Raw genomic sequence first — 27,320 nt, forward strand, 5'->3', positions numbered from 1 at the left:
CCAACTTTTTCCAGACAGGTTCCTGCCATCAGATTCACTGTCAGCTCATATTTCCATCTCATGGTGAAACGTCTCCGTTTCATCCTCTAAGTTTTTTGTTTTTTTTTAATAATTTTAATTGAAAAATAATATTTGATTAAGTTTCTCAAACTCCAGCACGGACCCTGAACTTCGGTCAAAAAGCTTCTTGTGATCTTTAAACTGAGCAGGTCATCTGATCCCAAAATAAAACAAATAAAATCAATCCTGATCAATAAGTCGGTTTGGGGTGTGTGTGTGTGAACCAACGACGTGTGTGTGTGTGATGTGATGTGACAGCTGTGATCTCTGTTAGTCCTCTGTCTGTCCTCCTTTCTCTGCAGCTGCTCAGCTGTGAAATCACTGAGACAGACGGCGACCCACAATCCTCTCTGCCTGTCTGCTGCCCCCAGCTGTACAAACACACACACCCCAACTCACACACACTCACACACAGGTCGGGCTGTGTTGCCCCGACGACCGCCTGACGGACACATGCTGCTGTCGTCCTTCACTTCATCATCTGGTTGTAGAGACAGACGGTCACATGATGCTTCATCAGCTGTCTGGCTCCAGAATAAAATCCGCATCACGTGACCAACATCTGGACCACAGCTCGACCCCTGACCCCCTGTCCCCAAAGAGCACAGGGGGTCCATGAGTTTTTACCTGTACAGGTTTACACAAAGGCTGCATCCTGGATCCTGAAAACCAGAATCCAGACTGACTAAACGGGGGTCATCAAGATCTGCTAGACCACCATATTTAAAATATATTGTTATTTAAAAATCAGGAAATCTACCTGGTAGACCACACACAAGGCCAGTTCTGGTTCAGGTCTTGTGGTTTAGGAGGCCAGTTCTGGTCCAGGTCCTGTGGATTAGGCCAGTTCTGGTTCAGGTCCTGTGGATTAGGAGGCCAGTTCTAGTCCAGGTCCTGTGGATTAGGCCAGTTCTGGTCCAGGTCCTGTGGTTTAGGAGGCCAGTTCTGGTCCAGGTCCTGTGGTTTAGGAGGTCAGTTCTGGTCCAGGTCCTGTGGTTTAGGAGGCCAGTTCTGGTCCAGGTCCTGTGGATTAGGAGGCCAGTTCTGGTCCAGGTCCTGTGGATTAGGCCAGTTCTGGTCCAGGTCCTGTGGTTTAGGAGGCCAGGAAGCTGGTGGAGCTAGTTTAGGGGTTCAATCCTTTCCCTGTAATTTGCTTTTTTTTTATTGAATGTTAAAAGGCTGAAATAACAGGAAGGACTTTTTTTTTCTTGTTCTTTATTTGGCCACCAGAAAATGACAATGAACAAATTCATCTTTATACATGCCACTGTATCACCGTGTGATACGTCCAGATGATTGTAGGGTGAAATATGTCCACCAGGAGGCAGAAGAGCAGTATCAGGTCCTATAAAACTGGGTTTATATCAAACTATGGGGGTCTCGTTGCATGCAAACCACTGGTCTGGACCACAACTTTTGAATCTGCAGAAACATTTGGGGCCATGACAAAGATCCACCATCCTTCCATTCTCTGGTCCCTTTCCAGGACCGGGTCTGACCAGAGATCCCCAGAAACCCTCGGTACTCAGAGTACAGGTCTGCCCCGAAGCCTCCCCAGGTGTCACATGTTTGAGACCCCTGAGTCTGAAAGGCGTCCAGACCAAACACCAGTTGGAGGACCGACTCTGCTGCAATCCCTCTGGAAGCCTGAGCTCCTACTTATCCATAAAGACGGGTCCAGACAACGTCAACTGATGTCCACTGCTTCCTTCTCCTTAAAAGCTCCATTTCCACAAAGGGGTCTGGCTTGGGTGAGACAGATTGGCTCGGTAAACCCGGATCTTTGTTGCGTTTCCACAGCAATCGCACCCTTACCAGATAGGTGGGGTGTCAGCCGGATAGAGATGGATGCTTCAGCTATGTAGTCCTAACGATTGTTAAGCTCCACCCTTTAGGGTCTGATCAAATTGGGACCCCAACGGAAGAGTCCCACAAAAGACTCAATATTTTGGCACCTTCCCAGTTTTTACCCCTTGGCGGAAACAAGGCTACAGTTTTGCCTAAAGTACAGACTGTAAGTTGGATGTCCGGCCTTGCACACACAGGAATTTTAATATTTTCCCTCCATTATTTCCCCAGAACTGTCACATCCAAACGAAACTATTTACTAAAGGTTCCTCCAGAGCTAAAGCTGAGCGCATATCGTCTCCATGAGCTCCGTCACCTGCTGAACGTTGCAGGCTGCAGCTATGTATCTGACAGCCATCGTCTTCAGTGTGCAGCAAAAAGAAAAGAAAGAAAACTCGTTATTCTGCATCAACGAGCACTTTATTCTCAGGTCTGACAGAGTCCCGTCCTGGTTCTGTTGCAGTGGACTTGGCAGGACGCCTGATGATTCAGTTCCTAACATCAAGAGAGCAGCTGAACGGTGATGTACAGCTCCAGCAAAAGATAAAGAAGGTTGGTCTCAGTGTAAAATGTAAATAGAAACAGAATGATCCACCCATGTTTTATTCCCTATAGGACATAAACAACAAATCAGATGTTTAGTCCTTTTAAAAAAAGAACCCCCCTTTTCCCAGTCAGTGCTCCTGCATGGCCCCTCACTTTTCTAGACCCGCCTCTGCATATCTGAAGTATAAATCCCTTCTATCACCTGTCAACTACCTGGTTAGAGAAGCCCAGATTTGGCCCAGATTTGGCCCAGGTTGGGTCTAACCTTACGGTGTTCACTAAAGCTGCCAAACCTCAGTCACATGACCACCAGACAAACACCAAAGATAGAGATTTGTCAAAAGAAAGGCTTCCTGTATTAGGACCACATCTGGCTCACACAACCCTTGCCAGTGCCGTAACTAAGCCAGAAGTGGCCCAGATATAGCCCAAACATGCCCGCTGTCTGGGAGGGTCCTGCTCTGATTTGTATTTCAGAACCTGTTTGTAATTCCCCCTCCCGACATCAGTGGTCACCAAACGGTGAACCTTCCTATCCAACATCTGCTCAGTTCTGATGATTTAGAGAAGATGTCCCCTGTTTCCTCTTGCTGCTGATGTCTGAACCTCCTCCAGCTGTGGCACCTGAAAACCTCAGTTACTGCTGAAAAGTCATATACTGAAATATATGCAAACAACAGGCGATCTAACTGAAACGGACTCCAGAGTTTCTGTCCCACCGCGGTGAGACAGACGTCTCTGGAACCAGCAGAGTCTCTGCTGTCATGTGACTCCTTGTTTGTGTGGAGAAATGATCAGATTGGAGATGAAAGGGTGGTTTGTTGAAATACTTTTCCGGTTTTGCTGCAATCCGGCGTCGTGGGGACGGTCCCTAAAGCTGTTTCTGTCCCCTCAGCAAAAGCCTAAGAGAAAAGCCTGATTCCTGTCTAAGGACACCTGGGCTTGTGAATGTAAACACCTTCCCAACGTCAGGTAGTGTTTATCTGTGAATGAGATCTTTAAGATGTTTCTGGAAACAGAAGCTCAGAGGAAGCACATGCAGGTTGCTGGAAACCTGACGCCATGTTTGTGTGTTTGTGTGGAATCTGCTGACTCAAAGTAAACAAGCTAATTTAACTCCAACACATTCCTCTCCAGCACTCCTCCGTCCAGCAGCTCCTCATTTCAGTGTTTGTGTTTTACAAGCTGCCAGTAAAGGTGTCACAGGTCTGCTAATGAGCATGGAACAGCATCACAGCTGTCTGCAGCTGCTGTGATGTCATACTGTTGCCGAGCTGTGATTGGCTGCTGTCTGAGTGTGTTTGTGGGCGGAGTCTTACCCTTGCTCCCTTGGCTGCAAAACATCGACGGTTGGTGCAGTCCCGCCCACCGCACTGCTCTGTCTGGTCACCCTGGAAACCACAAGAACACAAACATCACAATGAGATGGCCATGATGTCACACAACGCTGAGAACAGTGGACGTCCAGCAGGTTGTCTTCGCTCTTCTTCTCATGTGGCTTTAAATACCAATAAATCTTCAGTATATTTAAACCTGGAGCTGCTCCTGCTTTGTTCTTATTGCTGAGTCACACAGGAAGTCATGATTCCTGCCACCAATCAGCGGATTGCACAGCGTCAAGCTCCTCCCCTCAGGGTCAGTACGAATGGAGCCCCAATGAAAATGGAAGGGTCCCAAATCAGTGGATGGGTTGGATATTCCTGGCTCCCTTTCCAGGTTTTAACTTTGGAAATGAAAAAACGTGTCCTGACACATATCGTACCGACCTGGACTCGTCCGATCTGGGCCCATATGTACCGATCTGGACCCATCCCGTACCAACCTGGACCCATCCCGCACCGATCTGGACCCGTCCAACCTGGACCCATCCCAAACCGATCTGGACCCATCCCGTACCGATCTGGACCCGTCCGACCTGGACCCATCCCGTACCAATCTGGACCCATCCCGTACCGATCTGGACCCATCCGATCTGCACCCGTACCACACCGATCTGGACCCATCCAATCTGGACCCGTCCGACCTGGACCCATCCCGTACCGATCTGGACCCATCCCGCACCGATCTGGACCCATCCCGCACCAACCTGGACCCATCCCATACCGACCTGGACCCGTCTGATCTGGACCTGTAATAATCTGGACCGTCCTGTACTGACCTTGATTCATTAGTGTAAACAAAGCTTAAAAGACATTGAATTTGACATGGCCATCTTAAAGGTTGTAGAATTACTGCCATCTAGTGGTAAACATGGGTATAGTACAGTTGTCTGGAAGCCGGACAGGACACCTTGTGGCGGAGATGTGTACTGCAGCCCTGCTCAGTTGTTTTCCTTAGCTTCAGTAGCAGCAGTAGCAGAGTGAGTTAACAGTTAGCGAGACAATCAAACTTGTGCAGCGTGAATTGACCGTGCGTTCATGAATAACTTGTAAGTATTGAGATGCCAGACATATCGAGTGTTCTTTAATTTCTCATAATTATTGTAAATATAACATATATGCGAGTCAATGTGTTTTCCAGTATTCTGTAAGCAGCTAATCATATCATTGTTAGCAGGCTATTAGCATGTAGCTGTATGCTTATCTGTGAGTATATTTAGCAGTTAGTGTCAATCAAGGAATTCATTGCTTCGTGTTAATACTCCTTACTGTTCAGATGTTCTGTAATAATCATGTTAATGATGCAGGTGTGATGGGAGAAAGTAGCTAATCACCACGCCTATGTATATTTGAGTTAATATTGTGGATTCCTCCTCTTTAGTTTAGTCCTTCAAGGAACTGTGTAAAGCTTTCTTTAATTCGGTCCCAATATGTGTTCTGTTGCAGAACCACACACACACATACATCTCCAAGCTCAACTACTTCACGCTCATGTTCTGTGCATCTATGTTGGTGAATAAAATGAGTTGAATGACATCTCTTCTCTGGAGCCTGATTCTCTGACCGGGATCAAATTCATATTGTTACCGCCTCAGCCAGCGTCACAGCTTAATGTGGAAACCCTTTGCCACAAAATTTGGTCCTTCGAGCCGGATTGAGAGCAACTCCGACACCAATATGGATAACTCCGTTTCGGACAAACCAGAGAGCCAGAAAAGGCCACACAGAGAACATCGCTTGCCCCGTCACCTATGTGACTATGAAGTTGGTTATCAACCCCATCTGGTTCAACCCCCTCCTGCTTCCTCTACTCGCGCCCATAGCCAACATGGAAGTAGCTCTCGGAAAACAACCAGTCAGAGTATAACTAGCTCCATTTCCAAATCTAGTCGGTGTGCATCAGGCTCTGTTGGGGTATATCCTGCTGAAGCTCTCTCCCCTGTCCAAACCGCTATTCTGGAGGAGAGGATGAAACAAATGGAGCTTGATAATCTTCGTCACCAATTTGAAGAGGATTCACAAGCTGATCTAGAATATCAACAGCTGCAGGTTAAGGTAAAGGAAGCGCAGCGCATTCAGGAAGAGGCACTGCAGGCAAGGGAAACCTTAACCAAACGCCTAGATAGAAACCGTCGCCTGAAGGAAGCAGAAAAGGATTTGGAGAGGGCAAGACTAGTCGCCTCCCTACTCACAACAGAAACTGGGGCTATTCCATCAGTGCCACTACCATCTCCAGATGGTTTCACACCACCAGCTCCACCTTTGTCTGTTAAACACAGAGACAGTCCATGTATCACTCACCCTGTACACCAACCAAAGCAGCCTACTGTGACTCCTATTCAAGCTACTGTCACCAGAGATCTCCAAATCTCCAGACCTGGACAGTCAGCCCCATTATCAGGACCAGGACCTCCAGCCCCGCCATACCAAGCCCTAATGTGTAATGACCCTTTTCAGGGTGTGCCATATCCTATGCCCGGCACACCACCTGTACCCATCTCGGTAATACAGACAACTCCAGGACCTGTGGCCACAACCTCTCTCCCAGCTACCATGGCTACTGCTGCCTCTGGTCCGACACATTCCTTTAACACCACTCTCCAGGCACCACCAATTAGTGCCATATATGCTCACGAGGCAGCTCCAGTTGTTACAGCCCCTCAGCCTGCATCCTTACCAACTCCAGGAGCAGAACTGTTAATTGCCTCAGCTTATGGCATTCCCAAACCAGCACTGCCTATATTCGAGAGCGGACGAGAGAGTGACTTCGCCCTGCTCAAGATGGCGTTAGACAATTTGCTGAACAGCCACAGTCACCTCAGTGAGCAGTATAAATACCAGGTATTGCTCAGCCATCTGAAGCTATCCAGTGCGCTGCAATTAGCTAAGGCCTATATGTACCATACACAGCCTTACACAGCGGCTCTTCAGGCCCTTCAGGAGAAGTATGGCCAGCCAAGACAGCTCGTCCAGTCTGAGTTGGGTGCCATTCTGAGTGCTCCAGCCCTCAAATTAGGGGATGCTAACGCCTTTGATGCATTTGCATTAGCTATTCAGTCCTTGGTTGGGATGTTGAGGACCCTGGAAGGGCAGAATGGGTACGAGCTGATGTGTGGGTCACATGTGGACAGACTGCTGAGCAAGATGCCTCCAGCGCTCCGCGACAACTTTGTAGAGTACTGCTTGAACCGTGGCATTCTGCAGACAGGAACAGATAGGACCTACACTCTTCCTGACCTGGCTGTATGGTTGCAAATGAAGTCACAAGCAAAGAGAATATCCAGTCGTGCAGCAGCATTAATCCAGACTGAATCCTATAAGCCCATAACGAGCAGCAAGGGAAGAACTCAACTGGGGGAGAGGTTGACGCCGGTTCTCTTAACCGTCCAGGGAAAATCCGAATCCTCTCAGCCCCTTCGTTCTAAACCCAGCACAAAGGTGACACCCTATTGTCCTCGATGTGAAAATAAAGATCACTATCTCAACTCCTGTGAAGAGTTTAAGAAACTGACCACTAGCCAAATTGCCCAGTGGATCAAAGAGGGGAAAAGGTGCTGGAGATGTGGCCGTAGCCATGCCGCAGAGGCGTGCAACTTGAAACGTCCTTGCAAAGTCTGCAAAGAGCTGCACCTTACAGTTCTCCACGACTCTGTGCAGGAGAAAGCCAGCGCAGTCCTGATGGTGAACATGACCCCCATGCAGATCTACTTCGACCGTCCAAACCGATCCCAGAGAGTCATGTTAAAGGTTGTTAGAATCCTCCTACACAATGGTGAATATAACATGGAGGCATATGCAATCCTCGATGATGGGTCAGAGAGGACAGTGATCCTTCCCGCTGGAGTGCAACACCTGGGGCTGACTGGCATTCCCGAAATCTTAACCCTGCAGACAGTGCAACAAAATGTAACACAGCTTACCGGTTCCTCTGTCTCGTTTGAGATTTCACCCTTTGATAAACCTGCTGAAAGATACAGGATCTCCAATGCCTTTACAGCTAAAGGGCTCAGTCTTACGGATCTTACTTACCCAGTTTCTGCCCTACAGCAGAGATACCAACACTTGAGAGGGTTCCCTTTATCCCCAGTGGATCATGTACGTCCACTACTCCTGATTGGCTCAGATTTTCCGCATCTCATCATGCCCATCAGACCCATACGTAAAGGCCCACTTGACAGGCCCATAGCTGTCTGCACACAGCTTGGATGGACATTACAAGGGCCGATGAGTCCATTCCAGACCCATTGTGTTGAGCAGCAGTGCCTGCATCTAGCCACATCCACGGAGCACGAGGACCTTCTCAAGAATGTTGAACGTCTGTGGCAGCTAGACACCCTGCCCCAGTCGGAGAAGGCAGCCACCAGATCTAAGCAAGATCAACAAGCCTACAGCCTTTTGCAGACTGCCACCATCAGAGTAAACATAGATGGAGTGCAACGCTATGCTACACCTATGATACGGCGTACTCCTGTCGTCAATCTCCATGCACCAAAGGAAGCGGTACTGCCCAGTTTACGTAGCACGGAACGTAAGCTTGCTAAGAACCCTAAATTAGCAGAGGCATACTGTGCGGCGATAAAAAAAAACTGGAGCAAGCAGGGTACGTGGCAAGGATTTCGTACCAAGAAGCCAGCCAAACAAAGGACTCATGGTTCGTTCCCCACCATATGGTGAACCATAATGGTAAAGACCGGATAGTCTTTAATTGTTCATTTCAGTACCAGGGACAGTCCCTGAATGACCAGCTGTTGCCAGGGCCGGCACTAGGTCCATCACTACTCGGCGCACTCCTTCGATTTCGACAACATACTGTTGCAGTGAGTGGCAATATTAAAGGTATGTTCCACCAAGTGCGTCTCCTGCCCTCGGACCGACCCCTATTGCGTTTTATGGAGAGGGATGCAAAGGGAGGAGGAGCCATCTATCTATGAGTGGCAGGTTCTGCCCTTTGGAACAACTTGTAGTCCGTGCTGCGCCATCTATGCCCCCCAGCACCTCCTGCAGGAGAGGGTCCTTAATGGAGACACGCTGGTCAAAGCTGCTGAACAGTCATTCTATGTGGATAACTGTCTCCATAGTGTGCCCACCGCAGTGGAGGCCAAGAAGTTGGTGGACAGCCTGCGTCAACTTCTGGCCAATGGAGGGTTTGAGATCAGGCAGTGGGCATGCAATATACCATCTGTCATTGAACACCTCCCACCGGAGGCCAAGTCGGCTTCCAGTGAGCTCTGGTTGTCGAAGAGCAGTACTGAACTCCATGAACTGGCTCTAGGCATGCAGTGGAACTGCATTGATGACACCCTAGGATATAAGCACCGCTCAACAGAGTCAATGCCCCCTACTCTCAGAAACCTGTACAAGAACCTAGCCAGCCAGTACGATCCTCTGGGCTTCATGATACCCTTTACCACCAGGGCCAAAATCCTTATTCAGGATATTTGGAAACAGGACCTTGGCTGGGATGACCATATTAAGCCCCAACATCTACGAGACCAGTGGTTAACTTGGGAAGCAGAACTCTCTAATCTGCCACTCGTGCATTTCCCGAGACCCTACTTTCCAGCCTGCGCTGATACAACCACTGCCATCAAAGAACTCCATGTATTCTGTGATGCGTCAGAGAGAGCTTATGGAGCTGTGGCTTACCTCCGAACCACAGATGAGCGGGGTGAGATCCATAGCGCCTTCATATTAGCGAGGTCTAGAGTGGCGCCAAAGAAGCAGCTGTCAGTGCCCAGACTAGAACTGAATGCTGCCCTCACTGGGGCACAGATGGCAAATGTGATCCAAACTGAGTTAACCCTGGACATCAATCAGATTATTCTCTGGTCTGACTCAACAACTGTGTTGTACTGGTTAAAGTCAGAATCTTGCCGGTACAAAGTGTTTGTTGGAACTCGTGTGGCTGAGATTCAGAACCTCACTGATGGGGCTAATTGGAGATATGTAGACTCCGCTCAGTACCCGGCAGATGACCTGACTAGAGGTCTGACACTAGTAGAACTGGCACGACCACATCGGTGGATTTCAGGCCCTGCCTTCTTGCTTCAGCATCCAGATCAGTGGCCAGCACCCCCTGTGTTTGAAGCTGAACCAGATGAGATTGAGTTAAAAAAGTCAGCCTTGGTTGGAGTAACTTCCTTTATAGCAAACATCCAACTACCAGACCCAGATCAATGCCACTCTTGGAAAGAGCTCATCCGGGTCACTGCTAGGTCCCTTCACGGGGCGGCTGCGTCTGATGAGAATACACCTTGTGAGGCTGCAGACTTCACTGAAGCAGAACGGTTGCTTCTTGTTCAAGCACAGCTGCATTCCTTCCCAGAGGAGGTGAAAGCTCTCAAGGCGAAACGACCTATACCACCCGACAGCAGTCTCGCTTCACTCGCCCCAGAATACGATGAGGTCACAGGTCTCATCAGAGTTGGAGGGAGACTGAGGCGTGCTGGAGATCTGGATGTGGAGACTATTCACCCAATCATCCTTGACCCAAGCCACCCCACGACCCAGCGGTTAATCCAAGACTTCGACCAACGTTTGCTCCATCCTGGCAAGGAACGGGTCTTAGCCGAACTCCGACGGAAGTACTGGGTGCTCCGTGGCAGAGAGGCTATCAGGAAACTCCAACATGCATGCAGAGAGTGCCAACACTGGCGCGCAAGACCCATCATTCCAAAAATGGCTGACTTGCCACCTAGCAGACTGCGCCTATACAAGCCCCCTTTCTACTCTACAGGGACGGATTGCTTTGGCCCCTTTGTAGTCAGAATAGGACGGCGACAGGAGAAAAGATGGGGAATCCTGTACAAATGCATGACCACCAGATGCGTACATATAGAACTTCTGAGAAACCTGGATTCAGATGCCTTTCTTCTGTCTCTGCGTCGCTTCATCACTCGCAGAGGCAAACCGTTTGAGTTGCTATGTGACAATGGCACCAACTTTGTCGGAGCCGAACGGGAGCTACGGGAGGCCTTTGCGGCCATGGAACCCCAGCTGAAAGAGCAACTGGCCAGTCAACAAATCACATTTCACTTCAATCCACCCAGTGCTCCCCATTTCGGGGGTACATGGGAGTGAGAGGTGAAATCGGTGAAGACAGCCCTCAAGGTTATCCTGAAAGAGCAGTCCGTGCCAGAGGAAGTTCTGTACACTGTCCTTGTGGAGATTGAGGGTATGTTAAATGCCAAACTCCTAGATTAGATTAGATTAGATTAGATTAGACTTTATTATCTCACAGTGGAGAAATTCACTTGTTACAGCAGCTCTTGTTATAGAATAAAGTGCAAAAAGACAGAATAAGGTGAACATGTATCACAGCAAGAAGGTGCAATATAAATTATTTACAAGACAAAGTCTAAGAAAAGCAAAAATATGTACCATTATAAATATATATATATATATATATATATATATATATATATATATATATATATATATATATATGTATATACTATATATATATATAAAATATAACAACAACCTCACAGACTATATACATATTTACATGGTGATGGTGGGATATGAAGAATATGATGACATAGGATAAGTATCATCGGATGTCGCAGATCCTGACCCCATAATGCCAAACATCCTTTTAATGGGGAGAAGGGACTCCTCACTACCACAGGCCTTCTATGATTCCCACAACCTACTAGGGAAGCGACGATGGAGGCATAGCCAGGTTCTCGCAGATCGCTTCTGGACAGCATTCATTCGTTTTTACCTTCCAGGACTGCAGGAATGCCAGAAGTGGCGAAAGGATACCCCAGGACTCTCTGCTGGGCAAGTTGTATTAATAATGGACCCACAGCTACCACGGGCTCAGTGGCCTGTGGGCATTGTGACAGAAGCAATTACTGGGGCAGATGGACGAGTGCGGATCGCTAATGTCAAGGTCAAGGACAGAACTTATACACGCCCGGTTGCCCGGTTAATAAAGCTCCGTGAGATTGTGGATGATGACCCAAACACTTCTGCCCGTCTTCCCAACTGATTACAAATGTCTAATTTGACATTTGGGGGCGGCTGTGTCTGGAAGCCGGACAGGACACCTTGTGGCGGAGATGTGTACTGCAGCCCTGCTCAGTTGTTTTCCTTAGCTTCAGTAGCAGCAGTAGCAGAGTGAGTTAACAGTTAGCGAGACAATCAAACTTGTGCAGCGTGAATTGACCGTGCGTTCATGAATAACTTGTAAGTATTGAGATGCCAGACAGATTGAGTGTTCTTTAATTTCTCATAATCATTGTAAATATAACATATATGCGAGTCAATGTGTTTTCCAGTATTCTGTAAGCAGCTAATCATATCATTGTTAGCAGGCTATTAGCATGTAGCTGTATGCTTATCTGTGAGTATATTTAGCAGTTAGTGTCAATCAAGGAATTCATTGCTTCGTGTTAATACTCCTTACTGTTCAGATGTTCTGTAATAGTCATGTTAATGATGCAGGTGTGATGGGAGAAAGTAGCTAATCACCACGCCTATGTATATTTGAGTTAATATTGTGGATTCCTCCTCTTTAGTTTAGTCCTTCAAGGAACTGTGTAAAGCTTTCTTTAATTCGGTCCCAATATGTGTTCTGTTGCAGAACCACACACACACATACATCTCCAAGCTCAACTACTTCACGCTCATGTTCTGTGCATCTATGTTGGTGAATAAAACGAGTTGAATGACATCTCTTCTCTGGAGCCTGATTCTCTGACCGGGATCAAATTCATATTGTTACCGCCTCAGCCAGCGTCACAGCTTAATGTGGAAACCCTTTGCCACAACAGTACTGAATGTACGGTGGCCGTTAGTGGCCAAACTCCTTCCAGACATAACAATGTTTTCATGTGTAAGTGGATCCAGTGGCCTCAGGTGCAGTGACTGCATGTGTCTCCATGGTTTCATCTTTAGTCGGCTTGATTATTGTAACAGAGTTTTTACAGGTTCTAGTCAGTCAGACTCCTGCAGCTCATCCAGAACTCTGCTGCTCCAGTCCTCACTAAGACCAAGAAAGTGGACCACATCAGTCCAGCTCTGAGGTCTTTACACTGGCTGCCGGATAGAATTTGAAGTTCTGCTGCTGGTCTATAAAGCTCTGAATGGTTTAGGACCAAAACAGAGACCTCTTGACCCAGTATGAACCTACCAGAACCCTCAGATCATCTGGATCCAGTTTCTTATCAGTCCCCAGAGTCAGAACCAGACATGGAGAAGCTGCATTCAGCTTCTATGCTCCACATGTCTGGAACAAACTCCCAGAAAGCCTCAGATCAGCTGAAACACTCAGTTTATGTAGATCCTGGTTAAAGACCCACCTGTTCTCTGCTGCATGGACTAGTTTTTATGTAGAGTCCTGGGCCCACATTCCTAAAGATTCTTAGTGCAAAGTGTTGCTCCTAGCAGTCAAATTCTAAGAAAATTATGAGAATCCAGATGTTTTCTTAGAATTTCCCCTAAAAGTGACAAGTAGATCCCAATAAAGATAAAAGAAATTCTTTTGAATAACCCTGTTGTTGAATTGTGCTACAAATAAACTTGACTTGCCTTCTACGGTGCTTCTAAGGCACTAAGGCATTACTTATCCCAAATTTTGCTCCTAAATGGTAAATAGACTGTACTTACGGTATATAGAGATCATCCCTATCAAACAAAGTCACAGACGCAGTTTTAAAGCTACACACACGGAGTAGTTCAGAGTCTGTTCAGAGACACCGTAGTAAAAATGGTGGCAGCTGCCATGTATGTGGACCAACAGTAAGTAGATAGAAATGCTTCATTCTAAGAGAATAAAAACGTCATAGTTATTTTAGTAAATTCCTTAGATACCAGTAGAAACACACTTTTTAATGATGATTCTAATCTCTGACTTTGTTACTAGAGCAGGTTTTGAAAAAAAAATTAATTATTTTGAATCGATTCAAATTCAATTAATCTATTATCAATTCAAAGAACTCAAATGATTAATTCTTTTCATATGTTTTCTTTTCCGGTGACAACAGTGACTTTACTCTGGCTGAGATCTTAGCATACACAACTGAAAGGTTTCCTGTGTTGCTTCCGTCCAAAATCAGCTTCTCTCATAGATGATGTCACATCTTTATTTTCATTCACCTCTGGATTACATTCACCTGTGAACTATTTATCAGCTTATTACCTCCCACATTGGCAGCTAACGCTAAGACCATGGTCTCTCACTTTAGCATCCAACGCTAAGACTGTGGTCTCACATTAACAGCTAACGATAAGACCGTGGAGTTCGCCATGTTCAACAAATACAAATGTTTTGAAAATGATGTTACCATGCAATTAAAAAATTTAGACAACGATCTTTTGAATGTCTTCTTTTAGAGGTGCAATGGACCTGAAGAAGCCTCTGCCAGAACACACTCTATAAGTATCTGGTAAAGGCACACGGTCATTGTTGTTCCAAAGTTTATAAATGTGGAACAACAATAGCCACACCCTCTGGTCTCCCTTAAAGGAGGGGAACCAGAGGGTGTAGTCTCCAACTACAGGGGGATAGCACTGCTCAGCCTCTCGGGTAAGGTCTATTCTGGGGTGCTGGAGAGGAGGATCAGTCAGATGGTGGAACCTCAGTTTGAGGAGGAGCAGTGTGGTTTCCATACTGGTTGTGGAATAGTCAACTAACTTGAAACCTTCTTCGCGGTCTTGGAGGAGGCATGGGAGTTCACCAAACTAGTCTACATGTGCTTTGTGTACCTGGAAAAAAGTTTTTATGTCCCCCCAGAGACCTCAAATAAAATAAATTAACTGAACTTTAACTTTAAGCCCTTCTCAGATCTAAATGAGTTTTAAACTCTGCTGGATGAATTTTAATGGCAATTAAATCTGGTTTGTTTTTAATCCATAACAACAGGTATTTATAAATCCCATCGAGCCAAATTTTATTCCCATTAGAACATAAACAGCATATCAGAATGTGAAACTGAGACATTTTATCATTTTGATTAAAAATATGAGTTTTTATCTCAAACTAACTGGTGTCACAGCCGTTTTGGACTAGTGGTTGTACAGTAATTCACACAGGTAGCCTATACGTGACCCATTCAGCTCATTCACCTGGACTTGTGCTAACTCCTGCAAGGACAGCGTAGGACCAGACTGGGATGTATAGTTTTTGGGCAGTTAGCACCTGGCTTGGAGTTTAGGACAGAGTTTAGCATTTGCTGTGTTCAGACAGTGAGGAATGTGTCTGCAGATAATCATCTCAGATTCTTAGGAAGCAGCAGGCAGCTGACTGTGTTTTTAAATCTCAGTGACAATCATGCTCCATCTCATGTCAGATAATTGAACAGCATGAATGAGCACAGATGTTCATCATATCAGAATCATGAAGACGTAAACCACGCAGCCCACAACAAAATCTGCTCATGTGTGATAAAACATGAGTATAGGGCGACGCTGGGCTGGAAAACTACAACAAAATGGAAAAAACATGAAACATAGCCAAACAGAAAACACAACAACCTGCAGAATACAAAAAGAAAAAAGAAACAGGGAAAGGAAAGAAAAAAAATGACAGTGATTCAGAAAACACAACGAATAAGAGTGAAAATCAATCATTCAATCAGTCAGTCATTGCATGCATCCATTAGCATGTAGATGCTAACAGCTGCATAAAGATGCTAACAGCGGCATGAAGATACTAACGGCTACATGTAGATGCTAACGGCTGCATGAAGATACTAACGGCTACATGTAGATGCTAACGGCTGCATTTGGATGCTAACGGCTGCATGTAGATGCTAACGGCTACATGTAGATGCTAACGGCTGCATGTAGATGCTAACGGCTGCATGAAGATACTAACGGCTACATGTAGATGCTAACGGCTGCATGTAGATGCTAACGGCTGCATGAAGATACTAACGGCTACATGTAGATGCTAACGGCTGCATGAAGATACTAACGGCTACATGTAGATGCTAACGGCTGCATTTGGATGCTAACGGCTGCATGTAGATGCTAACGGCTGCATTTGGATGCTAACGGCTACATGTAGATGCTAACGGCTACATGTAGATGCTAACGGCTGCATTTGGATGCTAACGGCTGCATGTAGATGCTAACGGCTACATGTAGATGCTAACGGCTGCATGTAGATGCTAACGGCTGCATGAAGATACTAACGGCTACATGTAGATGCTAACGGCTGCATGAAGATACTAACGGCTACATGTAGATGCTAACGGCTGCATTTGGATGCTAACGGCTGCATGTAGATGCTAACGGCTGCATTTGGATGCTAACGGCTGCATTTGGATGCTAACGGCTACATGTAGATGCTAACGGCTACATGTAGATGCTAACGGCTGCATTTGGATGCTAACGGCTGCATGTAGATGCTAACGGCTGCATTTGGATGCTAACGGCTACATGTAGATGCTAACGGCTACATGTAGATGCTAACGGCTGCATTTGGATGCTAACGGCTGCATGTAGATGCTAACGGCTACATGTAGATGCTAACGGCTGCATGTAGATGCTAACGGCTCGGACAACGATTTTTAAGGGTATTACAAAACAAATAATTTGGTTGTTTTGAGTAGAAGACTTGTATCTTTAGTTAAGACATCAATGCAGGATCTCATCTACAGAACAGGAAGCTTCTTCTGACTCAGAATAAAGGTGTGTTAAGATCAAATGTAAATTCAAATGTGTGGGAAGGACAAATAAAGTCAGGAGAACAAAATAAAGGGATGTTTTTATGTTGAATGATGTGAGTGGTGGTGATTTAATATCTATGGTGGGAACCACTGACCCAGTGCTAAACTGAAATGCTGCATCACTCTGTGGGGTTAAGCTTATGCTAATAAGGAAGTTAAAATTTTCTTCACATTTGGTATGAACACAGTATTAGACAAACATTATCAGAAGCAGCAGCATGTTGTGGGATTTAGCTCAGTTTTTGGTCCAGTTCGTGTTCAATTTCTGTTTCCCATGTCATTTCACCAGCAACACCATCGTCAAATTTGTGGGCGACACCACCATTATAAGACTGATTGAGAACAACAATGAGTCAGCCTACAGGGAGGACGTCCCGCATCTACGATGATGGCGTGACATCGTCGGTCACACCGCCAAAACAAAGGAGATACTAATGGACTTCAGGGGAACTAATCATTGATGCATTCACCTGTCCACCACATCTCTCACCATCTGGAGAAGACACAAGACAGATTGTCTTCTTCAGGAAGCTCTGCTAGGCCCACCTCCCCCGACCCCTACCGCTCCACCACTGAGAGCCTTCTCACCCACTGCTGTACAGTCTGGTTCAGCTGCTGGACTACTGCAGCGAGTGGTGAGAGCAACAGAGCGGGTGACCGGGCAGCACTACCCTCCGTTAGTGACAGTTACAGAGGGCAGACTCCAGCTGAAAGCCAGTGGAATCACCAGAGACCCCTCTCATCCTGGTTATCCCCTTTTCTGTCCCCTCCCTTCTGGGATAAGAGAGAGGACACCAAAAACCAACATACTCAAGAACAGCTTTTACTACCAAGCTGTTAAATATAGCACCCCACCCTTCTCCGCTGACCCAATAACCACCCACACCCAAACAGTGCAATATACATATTTATTTATTAAAGCTTGTTACATACTCCATGAGAAGCAAGAACTTTGTTCCTGTTCTCGAGGCTGCAAGAACAAGAAAAAGCTCATATTGACCTTGTCAATTCATACTCCTCAAGAAGTTTTGTCCGTGACGGGGCGGGCGTTACTGCAGGGGGGGTGTCTGTGTTTTTATGTGCAATGAAACAGTTGACCGGGTTATTTCATATTTAACCTCCTGGGACCCGAGCTTCAGTTTGACTTGCATTAGAAATTTGGAGGAACCAATAAATAGAATTTTTTTATTTATTATTATACATATTTGATTATACACACACACATATGTATATACATATATATATATATATGTATAAAGAGCAGGTAACAGGCAGTGTAAAGCGCTTTGAGTGGTCAAGCTGACTGGAAAAGCATTATATAACTACAAGACCATATAATACCATGTATATAAATTTATTTTTAAACTGAATAACAAAATCTCTTCTGACACCACAAATGGCAGTGTAAATGTTCAACAGGTTCCAGTTACACAGAATTTAGTATCATGCTACAGACAGCCAAATATGTGATGTCTTCGTATGAGGACGCTACGTCTCAGAAGGTTACAAGAAACTAATCCATGGCAGAACGGGGTTGTGCACGTCCATGTCCATGTCTTTAAATCCCATGTGTTGTTTACATTTACATATATTCTCACCACCTCGATCAGTTGTTCATTAAAACTATCTGTTCAACCTCACATCACAGGAAATGCAGAAGCCACAACAGTCCCCTTCATTCTTCTGGAGTATGTAACAGCTTCTACTCATCAATACAATATTTATTCACCCTCTGCCACTTGTATATATCTTTTTATATGTGTATATTGTATGTATATAGGCCCAGGAGGATGCCGGTCAGGCCTGGACCCAAGCGTGTTGTGAGGGTCTGCTGGGAACGTCTGGCGGAGTCCCCTGTCTGAAAGAGATTCAGCATCCATCTGCAGTAGAGCTTTAACCAGCTGATGGGTATCGGCGGGCATCAGAACTTTTCTAGACCCGCCCCTGCATAGCTGAAGTATAAATCCTACCACCAGCCAGCTACTGTCAACAACAACACTTTTGGGTAAATACGTGACGGTGTGGACCATGAACCGCTAGTTTCCTCCTTCTCAGCTGATCCATAAACACACGCAGCAAGAGAGAAAAGCTGATCAGCTGATCCCCGACAGCCATCATGATTCACAGAGCAACATGAGAGGAAGGCGAGGAAGCAGCTGCTGCACAAACAGAGACAACAGAGATCCTCTAGAGCCGCCATGTTGGTGCAGGGTGCAGGTAAAGTTAGAAGAAAACTTGTGAAAAGTGCAGGCGTGGCTCATCTTTTCCATCTGGCCTCTCCACGTCCCGCTGTCATACCAGAAAAATGACGCACGTCTGGATTAATTGCGTTAAAAATATTAACCTAACCTAACCTAAAACAGCCCTAAAAAAAGATGAAGAAAAACCCAAGTAATCATTGATGTTTATTATTTTAGGGATATTTGCGATAACCATGATTAATCATAATTAATTCATTTGTAAGCTGTGATTAATCTGATTAAAACTTTTAATCACCTAACAGCCCTAATACAGCTCTCTCTCTCTCTCTCTCTCTCTCTATATATATATATATATATATAGAGAGAGAGAGAGCTGTATTAGGGCTGTTAGGTGATTAAAATCTACCAGCCGTCCTGGCTCCCCCTTGCCGTAGCATTAGCGTGTTGTATCTCTTCAATCTCTAACTGTGATAGCAGTTGCTGTTTGTAGATATTAAAATTCTGAGCTACGAGTTGTTTTGATGTCGGTGTAGAATGTGGGTATATCTGTGGAGTATCCATATATCCCACATTCTCTTCGTGTAGCCCCGTCCACTAGGGTTATTAGAGTAGTAGCATTCCAGCAGGGCCTTGTTTGCATCCTGTGTCCAGTGGCGTCTATTTTGTGTTCCAGTGGCCCATTTCTCGCCATAGTACCCTGGTTCCTCAGTACCTGACGCAGACCTCGTTTGACTGGGCGACGTCTGAGCTGGTATGTCGCTGTTCGATTGCACTCATGATGAGGTGGTTAGGCAGCAGCGTAAGGAATCTTGCCTAAGGACCCAACTGAAAGGGGTTAATATTTGCCCCCATTGTATATATTCCAGTGCAGATTGTCAATTAGAAGCTTTTCTCTGAACGATGAGTCATAGTTTCCGTTGATGCTCTGATGTCTTACGATTATGAAAAACAGATTAACATCTAGGTCTCCAGATGAGACACCCTTATTGATGGAAAAATCTTGTATTGATGAGATAGTGACCATCTGTGACGACACAGCTAGTCATTAAAGATTGTGATCAGGACTGTTTTTGCAGGACTGTTATCTTTAGAGCTCTCTGGGAGTGAATATAGTTGTAGAAACTAGAGGCTGACATTTTTTCAGGAATCCCATGGGTTCCGGGATTCCCGCGGGATGGGAATCAATGTTACTATTAATCATGTGATTGGGACGATACAGAATAAAAATTTAACAGGAGCAGACGGAAGCGGGAACCAAACAAAAAAAAAAAAAGACAGGCGCCGTCATTTTGTAGTTTTTGCTCAATAAACCTACTGTAACCAAGTATAAAAAAGAACTACACTACCCAGAAGCCACTGCTTTCCGGCCTCTGCTTCCCTGCTGGAATTGAAATAAGAAAAGGAATGGAGTTAGCAAACACCCGCGAAGAAACCGATATGGCAAAAAATGACTTACAACGCAAAGTTAGAAGTAATGACGTGTCTGTTCGGTTTGCAGACCTGGTTAGAAAAGGCGGACATATTAATGAACTTCACGAGAGTCGAGTGTGACGGTTTTTAACACACTGTGTGCCGTTTGTAAATCATGTTTAGTTAATGACATTTAGAAATGAGTGAAATACAACTTTATATGTTCTTTTATTGTTGTTCCCCCTTGTTTTTTTTTTATTTGTTTTTTTTATTATTATTTATTGACCTCTAAAAAAAGCTAGAAACACTTAGCAGCTGGTCTAAAAAAGAAGGGTGAGAACATTTAATCAAATTCAATGTATTGCCTAAAGACTAAAAAAATCTTAAAAAATTGGAGTGGGAGTAATTTCATCGGGATTGGGACGGGACAGGATTTTTTTCTGTGGGAGTGGGATGGGACAAGAGTAATAATGCACTCCCATGTCCTCCTCTAGTATAAACACATCAAAGGACTTTACTGCCTTCTTCTGTGGTCAGTTAAGATGGACCTCAGTCCAAGGGTCAAGCACCAGAGCCCAAGAGGGGCCGTTGTTCCCAGGGGGATGGGCTACATAAGCATGTGTCCTGAGACTGAGCTTCAGTTCTAACATTGTCGGCTGGCCTGTGTTAGCCTGTCTCCTGGTTGGGTTTGAACTCCTGTGATCGCAGTAAACAGCTGTGTCTTCTCACCAATCTGAGTGTCTGTTGTTCATGTGAGGAATTTTCCTAACATTTATCACTAAATGTAGTCTTCTGACTAACGCTTTCAGTCCACATATTCATGCTGCTGTCCATGTCGGCAGATATGAGGTCATTAGGACCACCTCAGTAATGGTGGCACCACAAGATGACGCAACACACAAAATGGCTGCTGTCTTTACACTATATATCAGATTTTTTAAGCGATCATGTAAACAGCATAATCTGATGATTAATCAGATTATGCTGTTTACATGATCGTTAATCAGATTAACAACTAGATTTCTCTCCACTACTCTGTCTTCCTGCATGAAGACCTGCATTTCTGAGCATGTGTAAAAAACCCGCCATCTTATCAATGTCTTCTGATAATCTGATGATCGATTGGAAAATGTAGACCAGGGTTTTTTTAATCAGTCCTCTTAGTGAAATCTAATTTTGACGCGTGAGAATTTGTCGTGGTTTGTGACGTCGTATTTCCAAATGTTCAGCTTCATGTCTGACAGCTGCTTCAGGTGGAGGAGACATCTTTCTCCACCAGGGTTTCTTCTAGAAAGCCTGCGAGAGAGCAGGTTATGTCCACGGAGTCAGTTACCATGGCGACAGACCCAGGGCTTGACTAACCTCTTCTTTTAGAGCTGGAAACCCAGAGATTCCCTCAAGTCAGGGTTAACAGACTCAGTTGTCACAGATCCCGTTTCTGGAACGCCCTCCCATAGATATCCCACACTGAGTGTCCCTGTTGATGTACTGGCCTTGTTTTTTTTTCTCTCTCCAGGCCCCAGCATTCCTGCAGCGTTGTGTAAACTATGTTATCAGTGAGGCATGGCTGCTAATCTGCTGTCAGGATTTGTCCAACACCGTCCTCCATCCATCCTCTCCCACTATTCCTCCATCCACACTCACACCAGCTTCCAAAAGCCTCTGATAATCACTGTCCGTCCCTTCATCATCCCTCCATCTGCAACACCACGCTGCCACTGATTGGCTGATTGGAAAGTGAAGCAGATGATTGTCTGATGCCGCTGCTGTTCTCACAAAGACTGAACCTGACAACCTTGATATGATGGAGAGAACAAAGAAAACCACTCTTCACCTCTGCAAGATTGTTTCTGCATCATCTATCCATCCTGGATCAGTTGACCATCATCCCCCTCATCCATCCTCCATCCTTTCAGTTGTTAGATCTGTCTGTAAACCTTTAGGACCAGCATTGGTCCCACAAGGACCCCGTTTACACATCTCAACATATCGTCCTCACATGAACCATGTTAGGGTCATGCATACACCTGGAACGTCTCTGTGGACAAGAAATCCACACCTTATGTTCAATTTCCACTGTTGTTTCCATGACAACAGATACCTGTTGACGGTATTCACCATGGTAACAGTTTTCCATCAGTTACAGTCCCTCACCGATTGTATTTCTAAACAGAAGCGACATTGTGTTTTATGAAGCTCGCCACTACAGAATCTAACACCGAACCAGGTACCAACATTTCTAGATAACATTTGGGTCTGGATAATGTTTCAAACAACATTCTGGTTCTGGAAAACACTCTCAGTCTGGATAAGGTTCTGGTTTCATTTAACGTTCGGGTTCCGGATAATGCTCCAGTTCTGGATAACATCTGTTCGGACCTCAAACTGGAGGTCCGTCATATATTTGGAGTCATTATATGTTGTTTGTTCCTTCTTACTGTGGGAGAGTTCAGTCATCCAGTCCACGAAAAACCAGCGTGAACTCCAACGGGAGGATATTACAGGGATTTTAGGACATTTCTGGGGCCACTACCTACGTTTAGATGTGTTGCTCATTCCACAGAAGCACCATCAGAAGCAGTTCTATCTGGTTGTAAAGGTGACTAATCAAGCTGTCCATCCATGGGTAGTACAACACCAACAGGGATTATTAAAGGGGAGAAATAACCAATCAAATAGTAATATTCTCACTTTATGTGCTGTTTTTATACCAATCACTGATTCAGATTTTTATTGATTATTATAACTAATTAAGATTTAATTGATCGTCCCAACTTTAGGTCAAACACAAACATCAGCAGGAAGAAACTCACCCCAAGAGCTGGTGGAGGAGGGCTTAACAACACGAGAACACACCTGGAGGAGGAGAGAGACAGGTGAGACGACAGGTAAGACATGCCTGCCTTCATCAGAACCATCTGAGAGTCATTTGAGGTCCATCAGGTGGCTGTTTCCATGGTAACAGCTCACCGATGTCCTGTGTTTACACAGAAGTTTCTTCAACAGTAAACAAAGATTTTACAGATCTGTCAAAAACTTCGAGGTAGTGAAACAGATCTTTATCTAAACCAGCTGATCTACAGACCTCACTGTCCAGCTCTGACACTGTCAGAATCCTGGATCCAGAGCAGGATCAGAGCCATCAGATCAGATCAGCAGCATCCACCGTCCATCCATCCATCCACCCCTCACCCATCCATCCATTTATCCATCCACCCATTCACCCACCCATCATGACCACGACGCTCAGCCTGTGAACACAGAGTGCTGATGGGAGTCAAGGTTGTGTTCAGGTGTGCGGTTTCATTTACCAGATCTTCATGCAGTAACTGAGGTTGGAGCAGGATGTCAGCAGCAACTTCATCTCTGGTCTGAGGGGAGTCCCACCCCCGATGCTGTCACTCTGACTCCGCCTCCAGCCAGTTCTGAGCACGCTCCCACGCTGATGTCGTCCTGTAGAAACACAAACACACACCAAGGCTGAAGACGGGCGATAGTGGAGAATCATGACTGCATCAAGCCATTAAAATCACGAGTAGAGCTGCAACGATTAGTCAACGTTGTCGACAATAGTCAACAATGAATTTACCCGCCAACTATTGTTAAACAAAAAGAAAACCTACAGCGTGAGACGTCGTCTTCTTCTCTATCTCTGCTTAGAGTTGCACATACGCAATAAAGTCCGCCAAAGGAAAAATATGGCGACCGACCAGGGAACAAAACAGCGGCAGAGGATGTGAAAAGTCTGGGACAACTTCACGTTAAACTTATAAAATACATTAAATACATGTGAGGTTTGTAAAGTGGACCTTGCGTACTACGGGAGTACGTCTGCAATGCTCGAACACTTAAAGACGAGGAACGTCTGACTTACATAACCTCACGCAAGATTTCAAAGCTGAAAGTGAAATAAGAGCCGTTTAATAATTATGAGATACATAATCCGATTGATCGACTAGTCGTTTTAATAGTCGATGACTAATCGACTGTCATTAGTTGCAGCCCTAATCACAAGTCATCAGTGTTACTACAGAATGAAAAGGCCTTGAACGCCTCGCTGTCAACTAAAGCAGAAACTATGATTTGATGCAGATGGACACAGATATCATTTTTACATATCAAGTAGAGCCCCACCAAACTAAAATAAAGAGATGAGCCCATCACCATGGCAACATGAGTAAATGGCATTACACTGCATGCTCAGAGGGTCCAGTTACACCTTCAACTTTATTCAACTTTGTCTTCTGTTCATAACTTTTATGGGCAGAATTTCTAGGCGCAGCCGAGGTGTTGAGGGGATCCGGTTCGGTGGCCTCAGGATTGGGTCTCTGCTCTTTGCGGATGATGTGGTTCTGTTGGCTTCATCGGGCCGTGATCTTCAGCTCTCACTGGAGCGATTCGCAGCCGAGTGTGAAGCAGCTGGGATGTGAATCAGCACCTCCAAGTCCGAGACCATGGTCCTCAGCCGGAAAAGGGTGGAGAGCTCTCTCCGGGTCTGCAATAGGGTCCTGCCCCAAGTGGAGGAGTTCAAGTATCTCGGGGTCTCGTTCACGAGTGAGGAAAGGATGGAGATGGACAGAAAGAAGGAACCCTCCCCTATGTTCATGATGGGTAGTGACCAAAAGAATGAGATCGTGAATACAAGCGGCCGAAATGAGTTTTCTCCACAGGGTGGCCAGGCTCTCCCTTAGAGATAGGGTGAGAAGCTTGATGATCTGGGAGGGGCTCAGAGTAGAGCCGCTGCTCCTCCACATCAAGAGGAGCCAGATGAGGTGGTTCGGGCATCTGGTTAGGATGCCTCCTGGACGCCTCCCTAGTGAGGTGTTCTGGGCACGTCCCACCGGAAAGAGGCCCGGGGGAAGACCCAGGACGCGCTTGACGGACTACATCTCTCGGCTGGCCTGGGAATGCTTCGGGATCCCTCCGGATGAGCTGGTGAATGTGGCCGAGGAGAGACAAGGAAAATTTACAGTGGGGCAAAAAAGTATTTAGTCAGCCACCAACTGTGAGAGTTCCCCCACTTAAAAAGACGAGAGAGTAATTTTCATCGTAGGTACACCTCAACTATGAAAGACCAAATGAGAAAGAAAATCCAGAAAATCACTGTTGTTTTAAGTAGGAGAACTTGCACAACTGGTGGCTGACTAAATATTTTTTTGCCCCACTGTATTTGTACATCGTGTAATGCTGGTTAATTCTTGTGAAGAGAAATTAGAGGGTGGACTGTTTATTTTAGTAGTTTCGTGTTCATTGTTATCTTTTTTGGTGTACAGTTCCTTTAAGAATTGTCGGGAGGTGGCAACAGTGCCGCTTGCTGGAAAAAAGAAAACCACCAACGTTTGAGAGGAGACTGTAAGTGGCAGTAGAACTGAGGTAACAGTCAGGAGCAAACTAGAGAAAAGGAGACTATTTGGTTTAATTCACTTTACCCTTGTTTGTCCTTCTATTTGGAATTATTTTTGTTCATGTGTAACCCTGTTTTTCTGGACTCTGAATTTTGTTGCAGCCGATCATGGATTTGGTGAGTTTAAATGTTTTCTGACATAACAGATTTTTTCTTTTCTACACCTAATGTGTTGCAAATTGTCTTTTCATTTATCAAGACAATGTGGAATAGTTATGTGATATTTTATCTGGTTGTGAGATGGAAGCAGCAACATGCTGCAGGCAACACGTGCTTGGGAAAAAAAGGAAAAAAAAAAACATGGTGAAGATGCTGTCTTATATAGAGATCAGAACATCCGTTGAGTCGTTCCCCGGTGGTGAAATAGCTCCAGGTGAATCCTCATTTCGCTGTCTCTTGGACTTAGATGAGGTGGAGGGGGTGGACGTGTTGTTTGGTTTCCCCATGACGATTCTGCCGTAACAATGATCTATAAAATCTGTCAGGCTGGCCAAATCCTCCCCGCTGTGCTCCAGAGTGTACCTTTTAAAGACACTATTTTCCTACTTTAAAGAATATTTTGATTAGACTGGCACAAAATATAACTGAATGAAAGCATAAATGTTTGGGCGCCTAGTTTGAATCTGCAGTCTCCCCGGGACTACGTCACCTACAGCATTAGCGTCACTTACCTGCCACCAGCATCACCTACCTGCCTGTAGTGGTTGCTTCCAATAATCGGTGTACCTTCCAATAATCGCTGTGCCACATCTTCTGGATCTCAAGAAGAGAAGAGCTGAGATCCTGAGATCTATCTTATGGATCTCAACTCTTCTCGTCAGTTGGGAGATAAGAACATACGTGGTAGAACATAAACCTCTGATGGTGCTGCAGCATGCAGCTGAGTTAATCTGGACTAGTTTTTCTTTTGCTTTCTTGCAAGAACTAAATCCACAGGACTGAGAGTCCACTGAGTCTCAAAATTTGAGTTCTTTACTACGTGGTCTGTAAGTGCTGAAAGTGCATGTTATTTTGTTATTGATCTAGAAAGATTATTGAAGTCTGGACGCACCAGCAGACTGACAGAAACTGAACTGAGCTTTCAAAGGCCAAACTGAGATAAAATAGGAGCCTGGAATTGGGGTAACTCAAATAGAGGAAACAGCTTAAGAAGAGTTTCTGGTTAAATAATTAACTCATACTGAGTAAAACAATCAGAGGAAAACTAATTTTGAGTTCTGTGTTCTTTTATGTTTTAAATAGGATTTGTACAAGTTTTGTGCAACTAAGGTGTGTGACTGGGTACCCAACATATATATGTAGAGAGAGAGAGCAGACCAGAGCACCCTGGTGAGAAGTGGGCTACTGGAACAAGACGGAAATGGACAAGAGGCGAGAACAAGGCTCTGTTGGAATGCTACTACTCCAGTAACCCTAGTCAGAGAGGTTACATGCAGAGAATGTGGGAAATATGGAATCTTCGAAACCCACAATCGACACTCACTGTCAAACAACTAGTAGCTCAACGTTCCAACATCCGCAGACGGCAACTGCTATCACAGCTTGAGATTGACGAGGTACAACACAAATGCTACGGCAAGGGGAAGCCAGGATGCCAGGTCAGGGGGGAGTTAACAGCAACTCCCCATCCAGACATTGGGTATGAAGCCCCAATAAGCACAATCAGGCACAATGAGCGAGGCAGCGACTGACCTAAGAGATAAGATCATGGCAAAAATTAACATCAGGCAACCCCGACGCCAATTACAGAGGCTGCGTGGAGCACCATCGGAAAGTCTCCTGGAAGATGTGA

The 27,320-nt window shown here is 45.4% G+C and overlaps 1 protein-coding gene across 2 annotated transcripts in view; it reads right to left on the reverse strand.

Annotated features, from left to right (window-relative positions):
* Positions 1-27,320, reverse strand: part of col4a4 (collagen, type IV, alpha 4) — a 78,778-nt gene that overhangs the window by 45,607 nt on the left and 5,851 nt on the right. For both annotated transcript variants that reach the window (XM_041995185.1, XM_041995186.1), the window contains exons 2-4: positions 23,436-23,577; positions 22,938-22,980; positions 3,774-3,845 (exon numbers count right to left, since the gene is read on the reverse strand). In XM_041995185.1, the coding sequence (XP_041851119.1) occupies positions 3,774-3,845; positions 22,938-22,980; positions 23,436-23,488 (168 nt within the window). In that variant the 5' untranslated portion in view covers positions 23,489-23,577. The remainder of the gene's footprint in view (positions 1-3,773; positions 3,846-22,937; positions 22,981-23,435; positions 23,578-27,320) is intronic.

Source organism: Melanotaenia boesemani, chromosome 9 (assembly GCF_017639745.1).
Source record: "Melanotaenia boesemani isolate fMelBoe1 chromosome 9, fMelBoe1.pri, whole genome shotgun sequence".
NCBI classification, from domain to species: domain Eukaryota; kingdom Metazoa; phylum Chordata; class Actinopteri; order Atheriniformes; family Melanotaeniidae; genus Melanotaenia; species Melanotaenia boesemani.